The following is a 20,142-nucleotide window of genomic DNA, read 5'->3' as shown; positions in this document are numbered from 1 at the left end:
ATCGTTTTTATAACAGGTAAAGGCAGTATGTTCAAATTACCCCACGGTGGGGCAGTTTGAACACACCGTGACTTGGTGGAGAAGTGAGGCTATGCTATTCAAGGTATGCTCGGCTCGTCCAAAAACGAGGCTTGCATGGTGAAAGCAAGTGACACTTGCGCTACTGAAGCAGTTTTTCTTCATCCAGGGTTGAACTGGAATTTGGTACAACGGAGAAGACGTAAAAATATGTTCAAATTACCCCACACTACCCTAAATACCCTCTACCTTTTGCATCAAGAACTAGGGTTAAAGTGACCCAGGCTCAGGCATATTAGACATAGCGCACATTATTCGTCAGATCGTTTCAATTTCGGAGTGCCGCATGTAATTTAGGCACTGTTCAGTAAGACTGGCATTGCATAAATAAGTGGCAACCATTTTTATTTGACATATCACGCTTCCTAAGCCTCTAATGACACTGTTAGTGGCAGGGGGGTTGTTTTCATCCACTCCTCAGGCTTTTCGAGAATATCTCCGAGACCGCTGAAGCTACGATGCTGAAATTTTCTGACTTTTCCTGAAACTAAATTGGGCACATTCCCTGAAAATTTCAAGCTCATAACTTTACCAGGGGCGGCTCCAGAGCACTGGGAATTGGGGGGTCCTATTCGTGAAGCGAGTCATTTGGGCGAAGATCACGATGCTGATGTATTATAACTGTATGCACCAGTTTTACGAACAGTGAATGAAAGGTATCATGTGATAACATATACAAATTTATTGTGCATCCTCTTTTGACACGTTTTTGCTATAATAGGCGGATCTTGGCGTCCAAAAAGGGGGGTTATGTTTTACATCCCAACATAGGTGCCCTGACTCCGCCTATGCATGACCAATACAATTGTAGTCGTTCTCTCATTAAGAAAATTGTAACATAACAAGACCATTACCACCCTTTTTAGAAACAGTACCAACAAAAACCTTATTTACTATACTTTTTGTGTACCCCCAATCTCAATGATCTGTATCCGCCTATGATTTTTGAAAATGCATGTTTTTAGGATCCATGTGAATTCCTGGTTCATTCTTTATCGATCGGCAAAAGTTGCGTTAAGATTGGTTCAGAAACCTGGCCGTGATAAACAGTCTAAATTGTATCTGCAATTAGCCCGTTTTTACCCCCCTCTACCCCCCTATTGACATTTTTAATTTTTATTTTTTAGAAATGTAGATCACGTTGAGCAAAATCGAAAGCCGTTTGAATTTTGAAAATCGGCCCGTTAGATCTCGAGATATCAAGGGGGGTCGTAAACAGCCCCCCCTGCCACTAATAGGGGTAGCCAGGAGCCTGCCACTAATAGGGTTAATCTGCACTACGACGAAATGGCTGCAATATGACGAATGTCGTGCCGCGATTCAATACATGAATGCACTACGCCGTACTGTCGAAATCGATTGCACTATTTCTGAAATGTGTGCACTGCCGCCTAAATTGGGCGGCAGTGCCCAATTTTCATTAGATTCATTAAAATTTAAATAATTTCATTAGCAGTAAAATTTCAGTGATTCAGCAAAATTTCATTAGCAGCTTGTTTGAACGGCACCACGCTACAATTGATGAACAGCAAGAGCGTTGTCAAAAATATTTTCTAGATGGGGCACCGAATTCACCTGAAGATTAACCCGCGCCCCACTGGGGGGGGGGGAAATTTATAGCCCCCCCTCCCGTTTTTCTGCAATAACTTCCAAACCGCTTGACGAATCGACGCCAAACTTTCAGTACCTTCGGCTGCATCAATTTGACACCTTGTGTCAAAATTTGAACTTCGTAGCTACTATAGGTCGGCCGGAAATGACGTCAGAGTGACGTCATGTTCGTCCGATTTCGACGCAAAACATTGAACCACGGCAATCGCTCCCAAGAGCTCAGTTTTTAAGCTAGATCCAATTTCTTTGCATGAAAGAACTCAGAATTGACCGCGCTATCAAACTGCAATCTCGGATTTTCAAAATTTTGAAAATTACGAAAATTTTATATAATAATATTCAAAATTTATATTTCTATATTTTTTCAAAAAGTTTTTGACTTTTCGAAAAAAAACGGAATATATGTGACAGAACGCATGATTATGACTAACTCTAGCAAGTTTTAGCTAAATATCTTCAAAAATGGCCAAGTTATACGCATTATTACAAAAAATTCACAATTATTAATTTTTCAAATCAATTTTTCAGTACGTATTTGGCATCGTACACCAATATAAATGGCACCATCGTGTTCCTGAGCTCAAACTGCATCCAATAGACACCTTTTTCGTTGAAAAATTTCAACTTCAAAATTTGACCTTTTTTGACCTGAAAGTGACCTGACCTAAGCTAATTTCGACTCAAAATGACCTTGAATGACACAGACGACATCAAATTCGAAATCTATGGCCTTGATGGACCATAAAACATTGTCACGTGACCGACGCATGATATAATATTTTCGTGACCTGTGATGACCTGACCCTGACCTGAAAATCAAAGTACAAGTTTGGTACCCTCAAGGTATCTAGAGCATCTGTTCACGAGTGTGGAAACCAAAAATGAGCCTGATCTGATTTGTAAGACGGCGGCCAGAGCCCAAAATGTGAACAAGCCAAAGTGCTAATAATTTTTACTTTGACCTGACCTGTGACGTCATCGGTGACCTTGAGGTCAATGAAATTAGGTTTCGCTCGACAGTTTTTCCGGGGCTATTAGACGCCGTTTGAATTTTGACGATCGGCCCAGTAGTTTCGGAGTTAGGAGGGGGGCTATGAATAGCCCCCCCCCCCTCCCAGTAGGGCGTGTTATACACAGACCCCAGTGGGGCGCGGGTTAACTAAATTGCTTTGTGGTACGCCTAATACAAATGCATATGACAAAGCAATGACTCTGGCGAAACTGAAATCGCAACTACTGAAATGAATGCATTACCTTTTAAATTGCTTGCACTGTTTCGGAGACGAGTGCACTATTACTGAATTTCATGCACTCGGCCGAAGTAGCGGTGCACTATGCCGAACTGTCGAAATGGTTGCACTATTTCTGAACTGTGTGCACTATTTCTATATTTGGCCGTAAAAGGTGTCGATTGGCACCACTATAACAGATGAAGTAAGGTTGGGGGGGGGGTTATCGAATGTAAATGATAGACGTTCTGTTAATTGAAGAGAGGCGACTTCTATTAACTGACCAGTGTGCAGCGTGCAGATGTTGATACTCTGCAACTGGTATTTTTGTTGTTGTGTTGGTTTTTCAAATGAAGGTATGTTTATAAATGTTCTGCCTATTTGTTTATGGATCAAAAAGCATCGGTGCTGGCGAGATTATTGTTTTTATGGCTCGTAAAGGCAGTATGTTCAAAGTACCCCACGTTGGGGCAATTTGAACACACCGTGACTTGGTGGAGAAGTGAGGCTATGCTATTCAAGGTATGCTCGGCTCGCCCAAAAATGAGGCTTGCATGGTGAAAGCAAGTGGCATTTGCGCTACTGAAACAGTTTTTCATCGTCCCAGATTGAGCTGGAATTTGGTGCGACGAAGAATACGTAAAAATATGCTCAAATTACCCTACCCTACCCTACTGTAGGCGTAATACCTCTTCCTGCAAAACCTTTGTTGAGGTCGAAAATGGCTGAACATGACGTTACTCTGACGTTATTTGTGGCCAACCTATCATAGACTCTCACACAAGTTTTAGTCAAAATGTGTAAAAGGAATGTATTTGTATTTGTATTTGTATATGACAGTTAAAACACTCTCCACAGTAAAATGGTTATTCCGAGTGTCGCGTCACGGTTAAAAGGAAAAACAAGTTAACCCGCGCCCTGCTGGGGGGGGGGGGTGTTTGAACACCCCCCCCCCCTGTGGTTTTTCGCAAATATCTAAAAAAAACGGCGGCGCGGAGCGCCGCCGTTTTTTGTACATCTTATCACACATCAATTCTACACATGTTCTGAAAATTTCAGACCAAGGTCATTCAAGGTCAGGTCACCAGGTCACTTGAAGTGACCTCACCTCATAAAAAGTTTCAATGTCTGTCATAGCTACACCGAGTGACCGATCGCTTTGAAACTTTCAGCGATTGCTAAGAGCAATAGCATGTACAAAATGTATATCTCAGAATTTTGATATCGATGACCTAAGGTCAGGTCAATTTTGCGACCTCCCCATTATAAGTCAATGGGAGAAAATTGAAAGGCGCTTTTTTGGATAAAAGCCATTATAAACACTCCCAAACACTGAATAACAAGTAACTAAGACATACTGAACATGAAAATGGTATCTGTGACCCCTGTTTATGCCCCTGAGGTCATCTCAGGTCACGGATGGTATCTAACAGTTTTTCGCGAATAACTTTTGATAGAGGCATGCTAGAGCGATTAAAACGCCTTGGATGTGTTCAGCTCGACGATACGGATCGACTGATATGCAACATGACCCTTTCCGGTCAGGTCATGACCTTGACCTGAGGTCAAATTTTCAAGTTGACCTTTTAAGGTCAAGTTACAGTTCATTCGATGCGTCTTGAGGAGAGGAACACGATGCCGGTAAAAGTAAGCTCGTGCAAGGCTTGGGTCAAAAGTTATTGCATAAAAACTGTTTTCGAAAAAATCGGTTATTTTTGCAGGTTTTGCCCCCTGCAGGCAAAACCGTTGGCGATAGGTCAAATCTGAAAGTATTAATCAGAAAGGGCGTTAATAGGGCTATCGAATGCGCTTTTCCGTGGCGCTGTAGCTCTATTGGTTCCCGAGTTATGCGTTGGCTTCTTGGAAATTGTCGACATTCGACCTGAAAATCGGCGAAATTTTGCCTTCAATGACCTCTGGTAACCTGACCTTTGACCTGACCAAAAAAGTGACCGAAGTGATTTCGTCATTATTTTTAGCGCTCTTTCGAACGCCGCCTTCCGCGTATCGCTACGTGGCCCAGGAGCCGAGTTAGAAGGGGGGTGTTCAAACACCCCCCCCCCCAGCAGGGCGTGGAAATCCAGGACTCCCAGCCGGGCGCTGGTTAATACACTCATCAATCACATCAAACAGAACACAATTCAAATCACACATTCATCCTTAAACACGCAGATACAACTCGGAAACAGAGCGTTTAAAAGCTCCCAGAGGGAGATGTCTAATGTCATGGGGCAGACGGTTGTACAACTGGGCTATGCTGTAGAGCAGGCGCCGCCTCCCTGCTTCGGTTCTCACGCGTGGGAGAGACAGATCAGTGTCACGCCGGGTTGAGCGTGAGCGAAGGGAAGAGTTGGCCAGGATTTGGGAGGACATAGTATCCGGCTCTTCGGTGCAGCGTATTTTGTGGAGGAAGTTAAGAGAGTGGATTTCGTACAACTGACGGGCGGTAGGCCAGCCCAGTTCCTCTCGCACGTCCGATATGTGGTCAAATTTTCTTCGGCCGGACACAACGCGCAGCGCAAACTTGAGAACTTTTTGGAGGCGCTGTGTGTTTTTGTCCGACCCGTTTCCATAGACGGAGAGACAATATCGGACGTGCGAGAGGACCAAGGCGCTGACCACGGTTGGCAGAAGTTCACAAGGGATGTGGTGACGCACGTGGGACACTGGACAGCCCAATGAGGATACCGTTGCATTTTTGGACGAGGGCCGATACGTGAGCGTCCCAGGTGAGGTGCTTGTCGAAAACCACGCCAAGGTTCCTCACCGTGGGGCCCTCACGGATCGTGTCCTCACGGAACCGAATTGAGATGGGATCCAGGCTGCGGCAATTTTGGCGCGAGCCAAAAACGATGAGCTCAGTTTTAGCTGTGTTAACTTTTAAGCAGTTGGTATGAAACCAGGCATCAAAAGAGTCCAAAATTTGTTCTTAAGTGGCGATGAGGTGAGGGAGGGAATCTTTTTTGCCAGAAAGTAGAATTTGGGTATCATCAGCGTACTGCACCACGTGCGCCCCGGGAGCGAAAAGAGGGAGGTCATTGGCAAATATTTGGAACAGGAGCGGGCCCAGCGAGGATCCTTGGAACACGCCGATAGGATTGGGTAGAGGATCGGAGAGGACTCGGTTTCCTCGCCCGTCAGTTGTGCAAACTGATTGGGAATGGCCACGGAGGTAAGAAGAAAACCAGGTCGGATCGATAGAATAGGTTTGAAGTTTGGATAGTAGCTTTGAGTGGTCGATGAGATGACGTCAAAGCATTTGGAGAGATCGAGGAGACATAGGAGAGTGAGTTCCTGACGGTCGGTGGCAGAGAGGATGTGATCGGATACGGTGGCGAGCGCGGTTTCTGTGGAGAGACAGGAGCGGAAACCGTGCTTATATGAGGAAAACAGATGGTTGCCAGACATGTAGGTGTACAGCTGCTGCTGAGCAACTTTTTCTACAAGTTTGGCAAAGGCAGGAACAATTGAGATAGGTCGATAGTTGGATGGATCAGTAGGATTGCCCGCTTTGTGGATGGGGTGGACGATAGAGTGCTTCCAGGACGCGGGAAATTCACAGGTTGTGAGACAGGTGTTGACAAAGTGGAGAAAGACGTGACCGATGGAGTCAAAGCAGAGGCGTAGGATCCGGATGCTGACACCGTCGGAGCCGGAAGAGGAATTTTTCATGGAAAAAAGGACACATCGGAGAGAGTGAAGGGAAATAGGTTGTAAGGTGAGTGCACAGGCGCCTACTCTAGGTAGTCTGCAAGGAGGAGGAAGGGGCTCCCCCCTGTCCCGGACCTCAGCCGCGACCCGAGGGCCGACCCCCACAAAGTACTCGTTCAGCTCGTTGGGGGTGGCCTCAGGCACGACTCGCTGAGTGGACTTCTTGCCCTCGATCACCTGCCGAAGGTTGCGGAAGGTGGAGGCCGCACCCTGCCTCCTCACCCGGCTGGCAATGTCGTTTTTAACGTCACGACGTATAACATATTTTACTTGTTTGTCCAGGGCGAGGAAGGCAGGAGTCCGGCCCTCTCGGGCAAGATGTACGAGATGGTACTGAAATTTTTGTGACGAGCGGCGAACAGAGATATTCCGAAAAGACTGGAGGGGGAGGTGTTAAAAATAGCCCCTTGCCCCCTTCAACCCCCCCCCCCCCCACTGCAGGGCGCGGGGTAACTCTCGATCTTACCTAATGACATTGATGCCATCCTCTTCAAGTTTTTGGAGATGCTTGATTTCTTTTTCAATCCAGCGTTCTTGTTTTTCATCGATGTAGAAGATACGTTTCACAGCCACATTTTCCCGCGTACCGAACCGTCCCCTGTGAGCAAAAGCATTCATTGGAAGTGTCACTGTCGCCAGGTAAAAGGGACACATTTAACTCTCGCCCGCACATTTCCCTTTCCCATCCTAGAACGCACATGGGGTTGCCACCCCCACGCCATTTTGTTCCTGCTGGAGATAGAGCTTCGCGGTAAAGAGCAACAGATTCTTTGAGAAGAGACAAATCCAATGATACCCAAGCACTGAACTCCATGATGTGGAAGGCGCATCGGCCGTCAGATGGTGTCCAACGGGGTAACGGGGTAACCGGACAAAAAAGTCAAAAGGAATAAAGTCAAAAGACAAATAGTCAAAAGACAAAAAGTCAAATGCAAAAAGTCAAACGGGATAAAAGTGAAAAAGATAAAAGTCAAAACGGATAAAAGTCAAAAGACAAAAAGTCAAAAGCAAAAAGTCAAAATGTGCAAAAGTCAAAAACGGAAAAGTCAAATGACAAAAAGTATAAATTGCAAAAAGTCAAAAATGAAAAAGTCAAAAGGATAAAAGTCAAAACGGAAAAAAGTCAAAAGACAAAAAGTCAAAAGCAAAAAGTCAAAACGTGTAAAAGTCAAAAGACAAAAAGTCAAAAATGCAAAAAGTCAAAAGGATAAAAGTCAAAACGGAAAAAAGTCAAAAGACCAAAAGTCAAAACGAGTAAAAGTCAAAAGCAAAAAGTCAAAACGGGCAAAAGTCAAGAGACAAAAAGTCAAAAAATTGAAAAAAAAATATAAAATAGAAAAGTCGAAGTCAAAGTCTGAAATAAAAAGTCAAAAGGATAAAAGTCGAAGCATCGATCTTTTCATTTTTTGAAAAAATATTATACAGCGCAACGTACCCTTCCACTGAAGTTGTAAGGAACATGTGAGTACGCGAGGGATTCTGACAGGTATGTACCGGGGTCCGCAGCAGCGGGGCAGGGACGCTGGCTGCGGTGGTGGGGCCCACGCTCACATAATACGCGTTGAGCGCTTCCGGCGTGCACGCTGGCGCAGAAGCAGTGGCACTCTTCCCCGCCCCGATCACCGGCCGCAGCACTGTCCACATCCTCGCCGGTCCTGCCTCACGCAGCTGGTCAGCATAGATACAAAAACGTGATTTTGGGCAAAGGTTAGGTTAATCGAGCCCGCTCACCTCAGATGACCTTTCGGGGTCAATGGTTGGGATGCACATTGCACAGGGATAGGTATCGTATAACGTCTGACCAAAACAACATAAAAGGTTTGAATTTGTATCAATAAAGCCTTATCTATTTGTGGTAACATATCATTCCATTGAAAAGTCAGCCGGAGGCTGTATCTCTTATGACATCATAACTTGTGACCTGACCTGGTCAAAATTATTATCCAGAATCGTAGTGAGCGAGGGCGCGCGAAGCGCGCCCGAGCGAACTAAGATTCCCATTGGGAGGTCGCTGCGGAAAAGTTGGCTCGGGCCTGTGAGTCTGTGTGTGTGTTTGTGTGTGTGTCTGTCTGTCGAGCATTTTGGGTCCTAGCGCCGAAACGGCTGGTCCGATCGGGACGGGGTTGGTACCATTAGACGCAACGATCCGCCGGAAAGACGATGGCGTCGGTCACGTGGCGATCCGTGCCACGTGTCACGTGTCACGTGCCGCCACATGGGGCTCTGCAAAAATTTGTTGTCAGGGCTACAGGCCAAACGGATGATGATACAGCCGCCATACTCACAGGCCACATGCTCCCCATAGTGAACCTTCAACCTAGGGGGGTTCGGTCCCGGAGGGGTGCAAGCTGCACGTGCCAGAGGCAAAAATCTTTTTTCACGGAAAACGCTCTAAAACCGCCATCTATTGACCATGAAACTTGGCACACTGATAGAACTCGAGAAGCGCTACAAGATGCTGAAAGAATGAGCGCTCTAGCATAAACGTAGCACGTGATATGACCAAAAAACTCTTTACAAATAGAAAGATCGCGGGTTCGAATCTCACTCATTCCAAACATTTTCGCCTCCGATTCCGGTCCAAGGCAACACGGTAGTGGTGCCGGCATCTAGTACTAAAATATGCGCAAGGGCTGCCCCATCAGCTTTGCAAATTCTCATCACGATCCGCCGCGTCGTTCGGAAGCTATCGCGAGAAAACGTCACGGGTCGCATCGACCCGCTGGTCATGCGAGGGTTGATACATATGTTTTACAATGATACAATGAACGACTCTTGACTTTTGACTCTGTCTTGTTTATCTTATTTCCATTTGAATTTAACCGTTTTCACTTCAAGTGGCTTTGACTAAGGTTTTTTTTTAGTTTCGTTTTACAATAAAACAATAGAAATTATTAATATTTGACTTTTTCTTTTGACTTTCTACATATTTGATTTTTGACTTGTTTCCATTTGACTTTTATTTATTTGACCTTTTGCGGTTTTGACTTTTTGCTTTTGGCTTATGTTTTTTGACTTTTAGGAATTTTGACATTGATCATTTGACTTTTTGTCTTATGGTTTTTTAGATATATGACTTTTTACTTTTGACTTTTTCTTATTTGACTTTTCCATTTGATTTTTATCATTTTGACTTTTTTGCCGTTTTTCACTTTTTGTCTTTTGACTTTTCGCGTTTTTTTTTACTTTTTGCCATTTGACTTTTTGCTTTTGACTTTTTGCGTTTTTGACTTTTCGCCATTTCGAGTTTTTGCCATTCGACTTTTTGGCTTTTGACTTTTTTCGTTTTTGACTTTTCGCCATTTTGACTTTTTGCCATTTTGTTTTTTTGCCATTTGACTTTTTGCTTTTGACTTTTTGCCATTTGACTTTTTGTCTTTTGACTTTTATCCGTCTTGACTTTTATCCATTTGACTTTTTCCATTTGACTTTTATCCATTTTAACTTTTTGCATTTGACTTTTTGTCTTTTGACATTTTGTCTTTTGACTTTTTGTCCTGGAATCGTCCAACGGTGCCGCCATGTTGCGCAGACCAGAAAGCGGCCGCCGCACTGTGGGGACTTAGCCCCTCCTAGCACGACTTTACTCCTGCGGCGGTGCGCCACAGTCAGCTGACCGCCGCGGCGCCGGGCAGCGCGGCGGAGCGCTGGGAGTCACGCGACATCTTCTGCTTTGATGTCTCGTATTAGCTGTTTGGACAAAATTGGGCAAAATATAAGAGTTGATTCCAATGCAGAATTTATGGGAGAATATTTTGATATGTTTTTCCACACGCAACTCCTGCGGCGGTACGCCGCAGTCATCTGACCGCCGCGGCGCCGGGCAGCGCGGCAGAGCGCTGAGAGCCGCGCGACACCTTCTGCTTTGATGTCTCGTAGTAGCTTATGGTCGGCTGCGTATGTCGGCTCGCATTAGCCGCGCGTTTGCAAGCTTTTCTGGTTTCAAACGTTCAAACATGTGATTTGATGTTGCTTCCATGCATTAGGGTGGGTGTCAAGGTCACCTGAAGGTCAGGTCAGGCCATTGACCTTTGGTGACCTCGGGTGACCTCGGTTCACTTTTTCGAGCTGTACATGTTTCTAGGCTAGTTTTTTGAGCTGAATTCGAATTTAGCAACCATTTGAACATTTACGAAGTAGTTTTGGTGCCTTCGTAACATGTTACGAAGCTGTCAGAGGCGGTTGACACGTACTACGAATACCCGTCACGATGCCTATTGGTTGACCTGACCTGACCTGACCCGACCTGGCCTAAATGAATGAAGACATCATCTGTGATCAAAACTAACATGATATTCGTGATCGGCACCCCGAAAACCCCATAGCAGCCAGGCTTTACGACTTCTAACAGCTGTCCCGATTTTCCCGACTTTTGGGTCATTGACCTGACCTGGAAGGTCAACCGATGACCTATGAAAATTGGGTATCATCGGCTTCCTCTCGTCACGGCCAACACGATCGTTTTTTCCGCGAAGCTCTAGCTCGATCAGGGGCGAAACGGCAGGGGGGGGGGGTCCAACGGACCCCCCTTTATACGTTTGCGGCTGGAAAAACACCAATACGGGTGATAGTTAAGGTGTTAACCTCGGGCCAAGGTCAGGTCACAGCCCGTCAGGTCACGAAGCTGGTCAAAGAAGGTCATATTGCATATCAATCGATTCGGCAAGTCTTTTCATGTCCATTGTCCATTAGTGGCTTTATCGACTCGGTAGCTTTAGTTGATCGGGAGTTATTGACGAAAAACTGATAGCCTTAGTTGCGTGATAAATGACGTCACGCAAGATCAACAAAGCAAAATTGAAGAAGTCAGACCTTGCAAGGAGCGCATGAAATCACGATTCCGTGTGCTTGAGAATTTGAGATAGTTGTATATCATTTCCGGACCAAACTAGCAATTTCCATATTCCACCTGACTTTTAATGGTGAGAGACCGACCTGATCTCAGGCGACCCTTCACAAAATCCGAGATATACATTTATACAAGTTGTGAGACCTCTCGACCATACTATAAGATCCTGTAAGTTTTATCTCCCTATGAAAGCTCTGCACTGAGGGTGTTGCGAAGTTGGAACATTTTAGGACTGTGCACACAGTCCTAAAATGCTCATTTTAGGACAGTTTTGGACAGTTTCACATAGTTCATTTTAGGACTGCTCATTTACGACGTCATAGATCAGTGACCTGACTTGACTTAAAAATGCGGTTGGCGTAAAAAAAATCCGACTTATCAAATCCCAACTAAAAAAATCGACTTATTATCCGGTTAATCAAATCCCGACCATGTTTTTACCTGGCCATTAATGTTCTAGCCTTACAGGTGATTGTTTGAACGCGGAAGATGCTGACTCTTGGTTAACCCCATACTTATCGTATGATAAAGAACGTCAGTGTCAGAAAGTTAACCCGCGCCCTGGTGGGGGGGGGGCTATTTTTTGCCCCCCCTCCAGACTTTTCGATATATCTCCAGAACCGCTGCGCCGATCGTCACCAAACTTTCAGTACCCTCCCGGACATCAATTTTACACATTGTGACCAAAAATTTTTCCAAAGGCTATGATAGGTTGGCCGGAAATGACGTCAGAGTGACGTCATGTTCTGCCGTTTTCGACCCAAAAAAGGGTTTCGCGGGAAGAGCTGTCAGGCCTATAGCTTTGCAAATACAGAAAAATGATAAAGACATAAAAGCTGCAGATTGGACAGGGCTACAAAACTGCTATCTTGGATTTTTGAAATTTTTGGATTTTGACCCCCAAAAATCAAAAAATAGATTTTTTGGATATACTTATCGAAAAATCCAAAAAGTTTTTTGAATTTCGCAAAAACCGGAATATATGTGATAGTCCTTACCGCCTTCCATCCACATACCAAATTTGAGATTGATACCTCCTTTTTTGGCCAAGTTATAGCGAAAAAACTGTTCAAAATTGATGACGTCAAATTTTCAAACTCAATTTTTAGCAATTCTAGACCCCATAGCGCAAAACAAAGACCACCATTAGACTCCTCGTGACGAGCTGCATCGAATCAATACCCAATTTATGCAAAAATATCAACTTTAAAATTTGACCTTTTTTGGCCTGACCTTGACCTGACCTTGACCTGAACTTCACCAGAAAGTGACCTAAGCCGTACCTGATAGTCTTATAACCAACACCATTGAGTTGGAAATGAAAAATTGGCCATAAAACATGTATCACACAACCTTAGTAAAGTTGGGCTCATGTGACCTGACCTGTGACCCTTGGTGACCTGACCTGTGACCTGACCTGGTATTGCTAGTGACCTCTAATAGCAACATATCTACTAGGCAACTGACGCCTTACCGCTGATTCTCGACAAAATGCGTTTTCCTCGGTGTTATAGCGCATTCCCTAGAAGACCCGTGAACGGTGAAACATTTCATCTTTGACCTGACCTGTGACGTCATCGGTGACCCCGAGGTCAATGAAATTTGGTTTCCGTCAACAAATTTGACAGGCCTTTCGAACGCCGTTTGAATTTTGCGGATCCGTCCAGTAGTTTCGGAGATACGAGGGGGGGCAAAAAATAGCCCCCCCCCACCAGGTCGCGTTACAAACAGACCCCACCAGGGCGCGGGTTAATTAACAATTTTATTTAGGATAGTTTAATTCAAGTGGGTATAATCCGACTTGACAATTTACTAGGAGGGTTTTGCAGCGCTATTAGTTCGGCATGTAATTATAAATCATTGCTAATTTTGATCCGGATATCGTTATTCAATGCTGGCCTTTGCGTCCTCAAAAAAGTTGTTTATAGTCATGAAGGCTTGCATTGACCCATACTTTCCACTTTTCAGCACCATTATTCGCCGTAGTTGACCAGGTGTTTTTCTTCAGCTCTCCCCTGAATCCTTTGGCTTAGACCTGGCGTATCACCCGTGCATCGCAAGACGCACCTACCACACACAAGTTCATGATCCCCACGAACCCACATCAGCGTCCGTTCGCTTGGTGTGTGACCCCTTGGCCCTTGACCTTTGGCCGCGACAACTGCCAGCTTGCCGGAGCACCCCTCCCTACACGCGCTGCCCCGCCCGCTCCCTAGAGCACTTCATGGGCCGGATAAATCCGTTATCCACGGATAAATCCGCGGACCGGATAGGATTGGATTCTAAATTTGTTAAAAAAGAACGGATATGGGCGGGCCGGATTTGGGAATTGAAGGTTGAACCCGGATCAAAACGGATCAAAATTTTAACATTCAACATTGAAGTTAAAAATTAACCTAATGTGTTAAGCGGCAGCAGAGGTTTGATTAAAGTAATAGGCATCATTTTATGACACTCACTTGTCACAAGACTTGTCTTCAAGTGGATAATGTATGCAATGTATGCATGGTTTTTGGAACCATGATGGTCTATGAGATGTATGACTGTCTGGTCCCTTAGATTGAATTTGTTAGTCCAGTTTTGGGTGAAACCAGTTATTGGTGAAACGGATTATTACGGATATTTTTTGGAAGTTTGGCTGCAATACGGGCCATGGGTGGGCCGGATTCTGATATTCAAAGAAAGGCGGATAATGGGCGGATCTGGATATGACTTGCCGGATATGGGCCGGGCCGGATCCTAAAAAGCCTATCCGTGAAGTGCTCTACCGCTCCCCTCCCTCCCCCCCCCGGGTCGTGTCACGAAGGTTCGGGCTTACGCTACTACCGGCCACTGCGCAGCTGTCACCTAGCGCTTGGGAATGTGTGGTCTGGTGCGGATTCAGCCAACTACCGGCTCGCGACACCAGCGCCACGTAGTGGCGACGGTACATTCTTTTTAGACATACTGTACATATTGTTCCCAGTACTTCCTGAACAGCGGATAGGCATAACTTACTGATAAACAGCCGTCCCATAGCTTCCTTTTCCCAGTAGTTTCTTCTCACTATACTTGATGGAGCCGACAGAAATGACGTCTCCTTCTTCAACCTGTTGACAAAATAATCAAGATGTGACACTTATTGTTTCCACACTGTGGTAAACAGGCAACAAATAGTAACTTTGTTTTTGTAATGGTTATTTGATAGATTGAACAAGGCAATGCTTTTGCATTGTTGTCCTTTGGCGAAACTCCAAAGGTACATAGGGTAAGGGCGGGTAAGAGGACACGGGCAATCATAGGCGGCGGAGCGGGGAGGGCACCGGGGTACCGTGCCCCCCTTTGATTTTGGCATTTTAACATTAGCCCTATGGGCGTTGCATGGAAAGAATGGGACCAAAAGTCGGTAGTGCCCCCCCCTCACGCATCAGCTGTTTCGGTTGCCTAGCAACGCGGGTTTGTCGAGTTCATGAAGTGACATGAAGCCGCCAGTGCGTGTTTGTCACCAACGGAACGTGGACGTTGTGCGGCGACGCTGTTGAGCAGAGCTGCGGAGTCGGAGTCGGAGTCGGAGTCGGAGTCGGTCGGAGTCGACAGTTATGACCGGAGTCGGAGTCGGAGTCGGAGTCGATTTTATAAACCCGAGCCGGAGTCGGAGTCGGAGTCACCGAAAATCTGTCGACTCCGCAGCCCTGCTAGGTCTGCGGAGTCGGAGTCGGGAGTTGGAGTCGGTCGGAGTCGACAATTCTGCCCGGAGTCGGAGTCGGAGTCGGAGCTGGTTTTTGAAAGCCGGAGTCGGAGCCGGAGTCGGAGTCGCCGAAAATCCATCGATTCCGCAGCCCTGCTGTTGAGTTTAGGGCGATGAATATTATTTTGGAGCGTTATGATATTATTATGGTAGGTATGGTACAATAATTTTGATACTTGGTAGTTGAGATAAGGTACATTTTCGTGATTGTTGTGGGGAACTTGTGGGGTTTTCTGGGGAAATACTGTGCAGGGCAATATTCTGTGTGTGAAGTTTTGCACAATGTTTCGGGGTTGTTTTGTGCGCGAATTGCATGTAGGGTAAGAGGACGACGCACTGTTCATGAGGGTATGAGTACCCAGAATTATGCAGTATATCTAATTGTATAGATATATAGAATTATTGATATGTCGCCCAATGACGTTTGCTTTGTAGGTATCTCATCAATGGAGCACTGTGTGGCAGATGCGTACCCGAAATTCTTCTAAGTACGAGTTATTCTCTTTTGATTGTAGGGTAGACCGGGGCAAGTCGCCCCGCCGAGGTAAAACGCCTCACCGATGTTTCTCGGAACTGGCAGAGTTCCGGGGAAACATCCTCTCTTCTGTAAAACGTGCACTATATGATCATTATATGAGCAGACTGGAAAGAAATTGTGATGACTCTTTCGGGAGATATAGCCAAAAATGTGTTTTTTAAGTGATTTTTATGTTTTGTTGTCAGATTATGTATCATGGCGTTCTTTTATGGTCCACATCAGGTTAACGACTTTTATGTGTTTTGAACAACTATTGTCTAACGCTTATCATGCCGGGTTGGTTCGTGTTAAATTATGTCTTGCTGGAGTGCAAGGCGTTGTTCTCTGACCGAACTACGTGATGGGGTAAAACGCCCCAGTAGGTCGCGGGGCAAAAAGCCCCTGGGGCGTTTTACCTCATGTGTTGTTCGGGCTACCCACTTTCTAATGTTCGGTAGCTGGCGAACAGTAAGTTTCTATGCCTTTATGTGTATTTTTCTCAGCAACTGGATGGCGAAGGAAGTATTTTGTTAACATTTGCATTGCAATAATTTATTATTTGGTCTTATGAGGTAGGTGAAAAACCTGCTCATACAATAGTGTCATAGCTGAACACCTGACAGGATGGAATGTGCTAACTTCAGTGCCGTGCCTCCAGAGATCTAACGGACCTCTCACATAAGATTTAGCCAACTACCATGTTAAATCTTTAATCTAAAGTATGGGGCTACTTGCCCCAGGCCGTGGGGCGTTTTGCCCTGGGGTTGGGGCAAAATGCCCCATTTGCAGTTGCTTCACAAATCACTTCCTAGCTTGGAGTCCGATCATAAGTGAATGAATTTGAGGGGTGCAATTTAACCCGGCAGGCGGTGGGCCTACCAGCCACCTTCCGCGCGGTGGGGGGGGGGCAATTTTTTGCCCCCCCCCCGTATCTCCGAAACTACTGGACGGATCCGGAAAATTCAAACGGCGTTCGATAGCCCTGTCAAATTTGTCGAGGGAAACCAAATTTCATTGACCTCGGGGTCACCGATGACGTCACAGGTCAGGTCAAAGATAAAATGTTTCACCGTTCACGGGGCTTCTAGGGAAAGCGCTATAACACCGAGTAAAACGCATTTTGTCGAAAATCAGTGATAAGGCGCCAGTTGTCTAGTACATATGTTGCTATTAGAGGTCACTGGTCATACCAGGTCAGGTCACAGGTCAGGTCACCAAAGGTCACCAAGGGTCACCACATGAGCCCAACTTTACTAAGGTTATGCGATGCATGTTTTATGGCTAGTTTTTCATTTCCAACTCAATGGTGTTGGTTATAAGACCATCAGGTACGGTTTAGGTCACTTTCTGGTGGAGGTCAGGTCAAGGTCAGGTCAAAAAAGGTCAAATTTCAAAGTTGATATTTTTGCATAAAATGGGTATCGATTCGATGCAGCTTGTCACGGGGAGTCTAATGGTGGTCTTTGTTTTGCGCTACGAGGTCTAGAATTGCTAAAAATTGAGTTTGAAAATTTGACGTCATCAATTTTGAACAGTTTTTTCGCTATAACTTGGCCAAAAAAAGAGGTATCGATCTCAAATTTGGTATGTAGATAGAAGGCGGTAGGGGCTATCACATATATTCCGTTTTTTTCGAAATTCAAAAAACTTTTTGGATTTTTTAGCTATTATATTCAAAAAATTTATTTTTTGATTTTTGGGGGTCAAAATCCAAAAAATTCGGAAAACCGAAATAGCAGTTTTGTAGCTCTTTTAATTCCACACCTTTTATGTCAAAAACATTTTTCTGTATCTCTAAAGCTGTAGGCCTGACAGCTCTTCCCGCGAAACCTTTTTTTGGGTCGAAAATGGGAAAAATGACGTCACTCTGACGTCATTAACGGCCAACCTCTCGTAGCCTTTGGAAAAATTTTTGGTCACCATGTGCGCTAGCTGCTCCCGGGAGGGTACTGAAAGTTTGGTGACGATCGGCGCAGCGGTTCTCGAGATATATCGAAAAAACTAAAGGGGGGGGGCAAAAAATTGCCCCCCCCACCGCCTGGAAGGTTAAAGTAAAATGTCCAAAGAACGTATTGAGCACAAATTTGGCCTTTCAGGTGATGTGTGACAAAATTTATGTAGCAAAATAAATTATCTGGGGCGTGTTGCCCCAGGCTACCCTACATTTCTTAGAACCACATAATGAACTGATTATTTCTTGATTTTGAGATTTACAAGATTTTTTTCTTTTTGGATATTAAAATTAAATTAAATGTCTTCTGAGTTTGATGTTAAGCATTTGAACAGTACAAGCTGCACAGGTGTGTGTTCAAATGCTGGCGTACTCCACCCGCATGGTGTGCGTACTCATACACACCCCATGTGGTAAGAGTACGCAACAGCAGCGGTTCAGAAAACGTCAGTTTTAGACCACTTCCATTTACGTTGAAGGATCGTTGCCTCATGGGTTGATGGCTAATTTGATGAACTTTAATATTCCATATTTGCGATTTCTTACTTTCAAATAATAAACAAATAAGAGCAAGAAATCCACTAAGTGCATACTTTTATACGACTTCACCCTACCTGCAATAATATTTTGCTTACCTCCTGCACAACTTTCAGCTCTGAAGAAACCTGGCCATCCATCGCCAGTTATTCAGAGAAACCGTCTGTCTGGAAATGGGTCAGAGTGATTGGTTAGGTTTCAGATCGGGGAAATGTGACGTGGTGTGGCCGTGCAAGGAAGTAATTCTTATTTTCATTGCAAATTATTTCTGTGTAGTTTTTGTCAATCAGAACCGTGAAGGTAACTACAAACAAATTTTGAAACGTTTTTCTTTGCCTTTTACCATTTGTATTGTTTTCTTGACTGGAGGGTGCAGAACAAATAGCTTTGATTGTTTCCCTGATTTGTCCTTAACCCGCGCATGACTGGAGTACTTTCCATAACGCGAGTGACTGGGGGGCCCTCCAGAGCCCCCCCCCCTATCTCCGAAACTACTGGGCCGATCGTCAAAATGCAAAGGGCGTCTGATAGCCCTGGAAAAACTGTCAATCGAAACCTATTTTCATTGAGCTAGAGGTCACTGATGACGTCACAGGTCAGGTCAAAGTAAAAATTATCGGCATTTTTGCTTGTTCACAATTTAGGCCCTGACCGCCGGCTGACAAGTCCGATCAGGCTCATTTTTGGCTTACGCAGTCCTTGATATATGTCTTAGATATCCTGAGGGTACCGAACTTTTACTTCGAATTTTTCAGGTCAAGGACAGGTCATCCTAGGTCACGGAAATTGTATATCATGTATCAGTCACGAGACGCATGTTTTATGGTCCATTTTACACATATACTCGTATTTCAAAAAAAAAATGTCGTCTGTGTCATTTAAGATCATTTTAGCTGAATTTACCGCAGGTCAGGTCACTCAGGTCAGAAAAGGTCAAATTTTGAAAATGATTTTTTTTTCAACAAAGAGATGACTATAAGATGCAGTTTGAGGTCAGCAACACGATGGTGCCATTTATATTGTTGTACGATGTCAAAAACGTACCGTAAACGGGGGTGACTTTGCCATGTTTTCAACTTTAGACGCTTGAATTTTTAAACTTGTTAACCCTCGCCCGCACATGCCATTTTCCCATCCTAGAACGCACATGGGGGGGGGGGGTTGCCACCCCCCCGCGCCATTTCGTTCCTGTTGGAGATAGAGCTTAGCGGTAAAGACCGAAAAGATTCTTTGGGAAGAGACGAATCCAATGATACCCAGTTTTACCTTCTCAGGTCAGTCATTGACCTTCCAGGTCAGGTCAAACTAAAAAATGTTGCTGTTTTGGGTCACCGTTGGATATCAAGTGCGCTGCTTATCAAATACCGATGACGATGCTGTTTTCTGGTGCCAAGCCAGCTAGAACCTCTTTGTCACACTACCCGACCAGAATTTTGCGGCTGAGGTCATTTCAGGTCAAGTTAGGTCAAGGTCAATTATATGTGTTTGTATGTCTGTGTGTGTCTGTGTGTATACTGATGTGTGCACCGATTGTTTTTGGGTCCATATTACATGAAATCATGATCTGAGAAGCTTTTACCAAAAATGCAGTCAAAAAACTTCAAAAAAGTAAATTCAGCTTGCCTAAAACGCAATTATCTTAGATGACCTAGGTTGACCTTGACCCTGACCTTGACCCCTGTACATCGTCGAACAACATGTCCTATGATAGGTGGGAGGTAAGACTGGCAAAAAAGGCCGAAATCAGGGTGTCAAAAGCTCGCAAGGCCCATGGCAAACGCAAGATGTTGAGAATTGGCCATTTGGGTCATGACATGACCTGAAAAACAAGGTCATATCTCCGAAACCAAAAATCCCAGAAACTTGAAAGTTTCAGTGAACATCAAGAAAGGATAGAGGAGCATCTATACGAAAAATCAGCCTTCTAGCGCT

The 20,142-nt window shown here is 44.8% G+C and overlaps 1 protein-coding gene across 1 annotated transcript in view; it reads right to left on the bottom strand.

The window, feature by feature from the left end:
- Window positions 1-20,142, bottom strand: part of LOC122383346 (serine/threonine-protein kinase/endoribonuclease IRE1-like) — a 128,069-nt gene that overhangs the window by 105,144 nt on the left and 2,783 nt on the right. The window contains exons 2-4 of the mRNA XM_043369652.1: window positions 18,309-18,377; window positions 14,476-14,567; window positions 7,096-7,227 (exon numbers count right to left, since the gene is read on the bottom strand). Of these exons, the coding sequence (XP_043225587.1) occupies window positions 7,096-7,227; window positions 14,476-14,567; window positions 18,309-18,350 (266 nt within the window). The 5' untranslated portion in view covers window positions 18,351-18,377. The remainder of the gene's footprint in view (window positions 1-7,095; window positions 7,228-14,475; window positions 14,568-18,308; window positions 18,378-20,142) is intronic.

The sequence above is a fragment of the Amphibalanus amphitrite genome, unplaced genomic scaffold, assembly GCF_019059575.1.
Source record: "Amphibalanus amphitrite isolate SeventyFive unplaced genomic scaffold, NRLGWU_Aamphi_draft 000161F_arrow, whole genome shotgun sequence".
NCBI lineage: Eukaryota > Metazoa > Arthropoda > Thecostraca > Balanomorpha > Balanidae > Amphibalanus > Amphibalanus amphitrite.
This window is presented reverse-complemented; position numbering and strand designations above follow the sequence as displayed.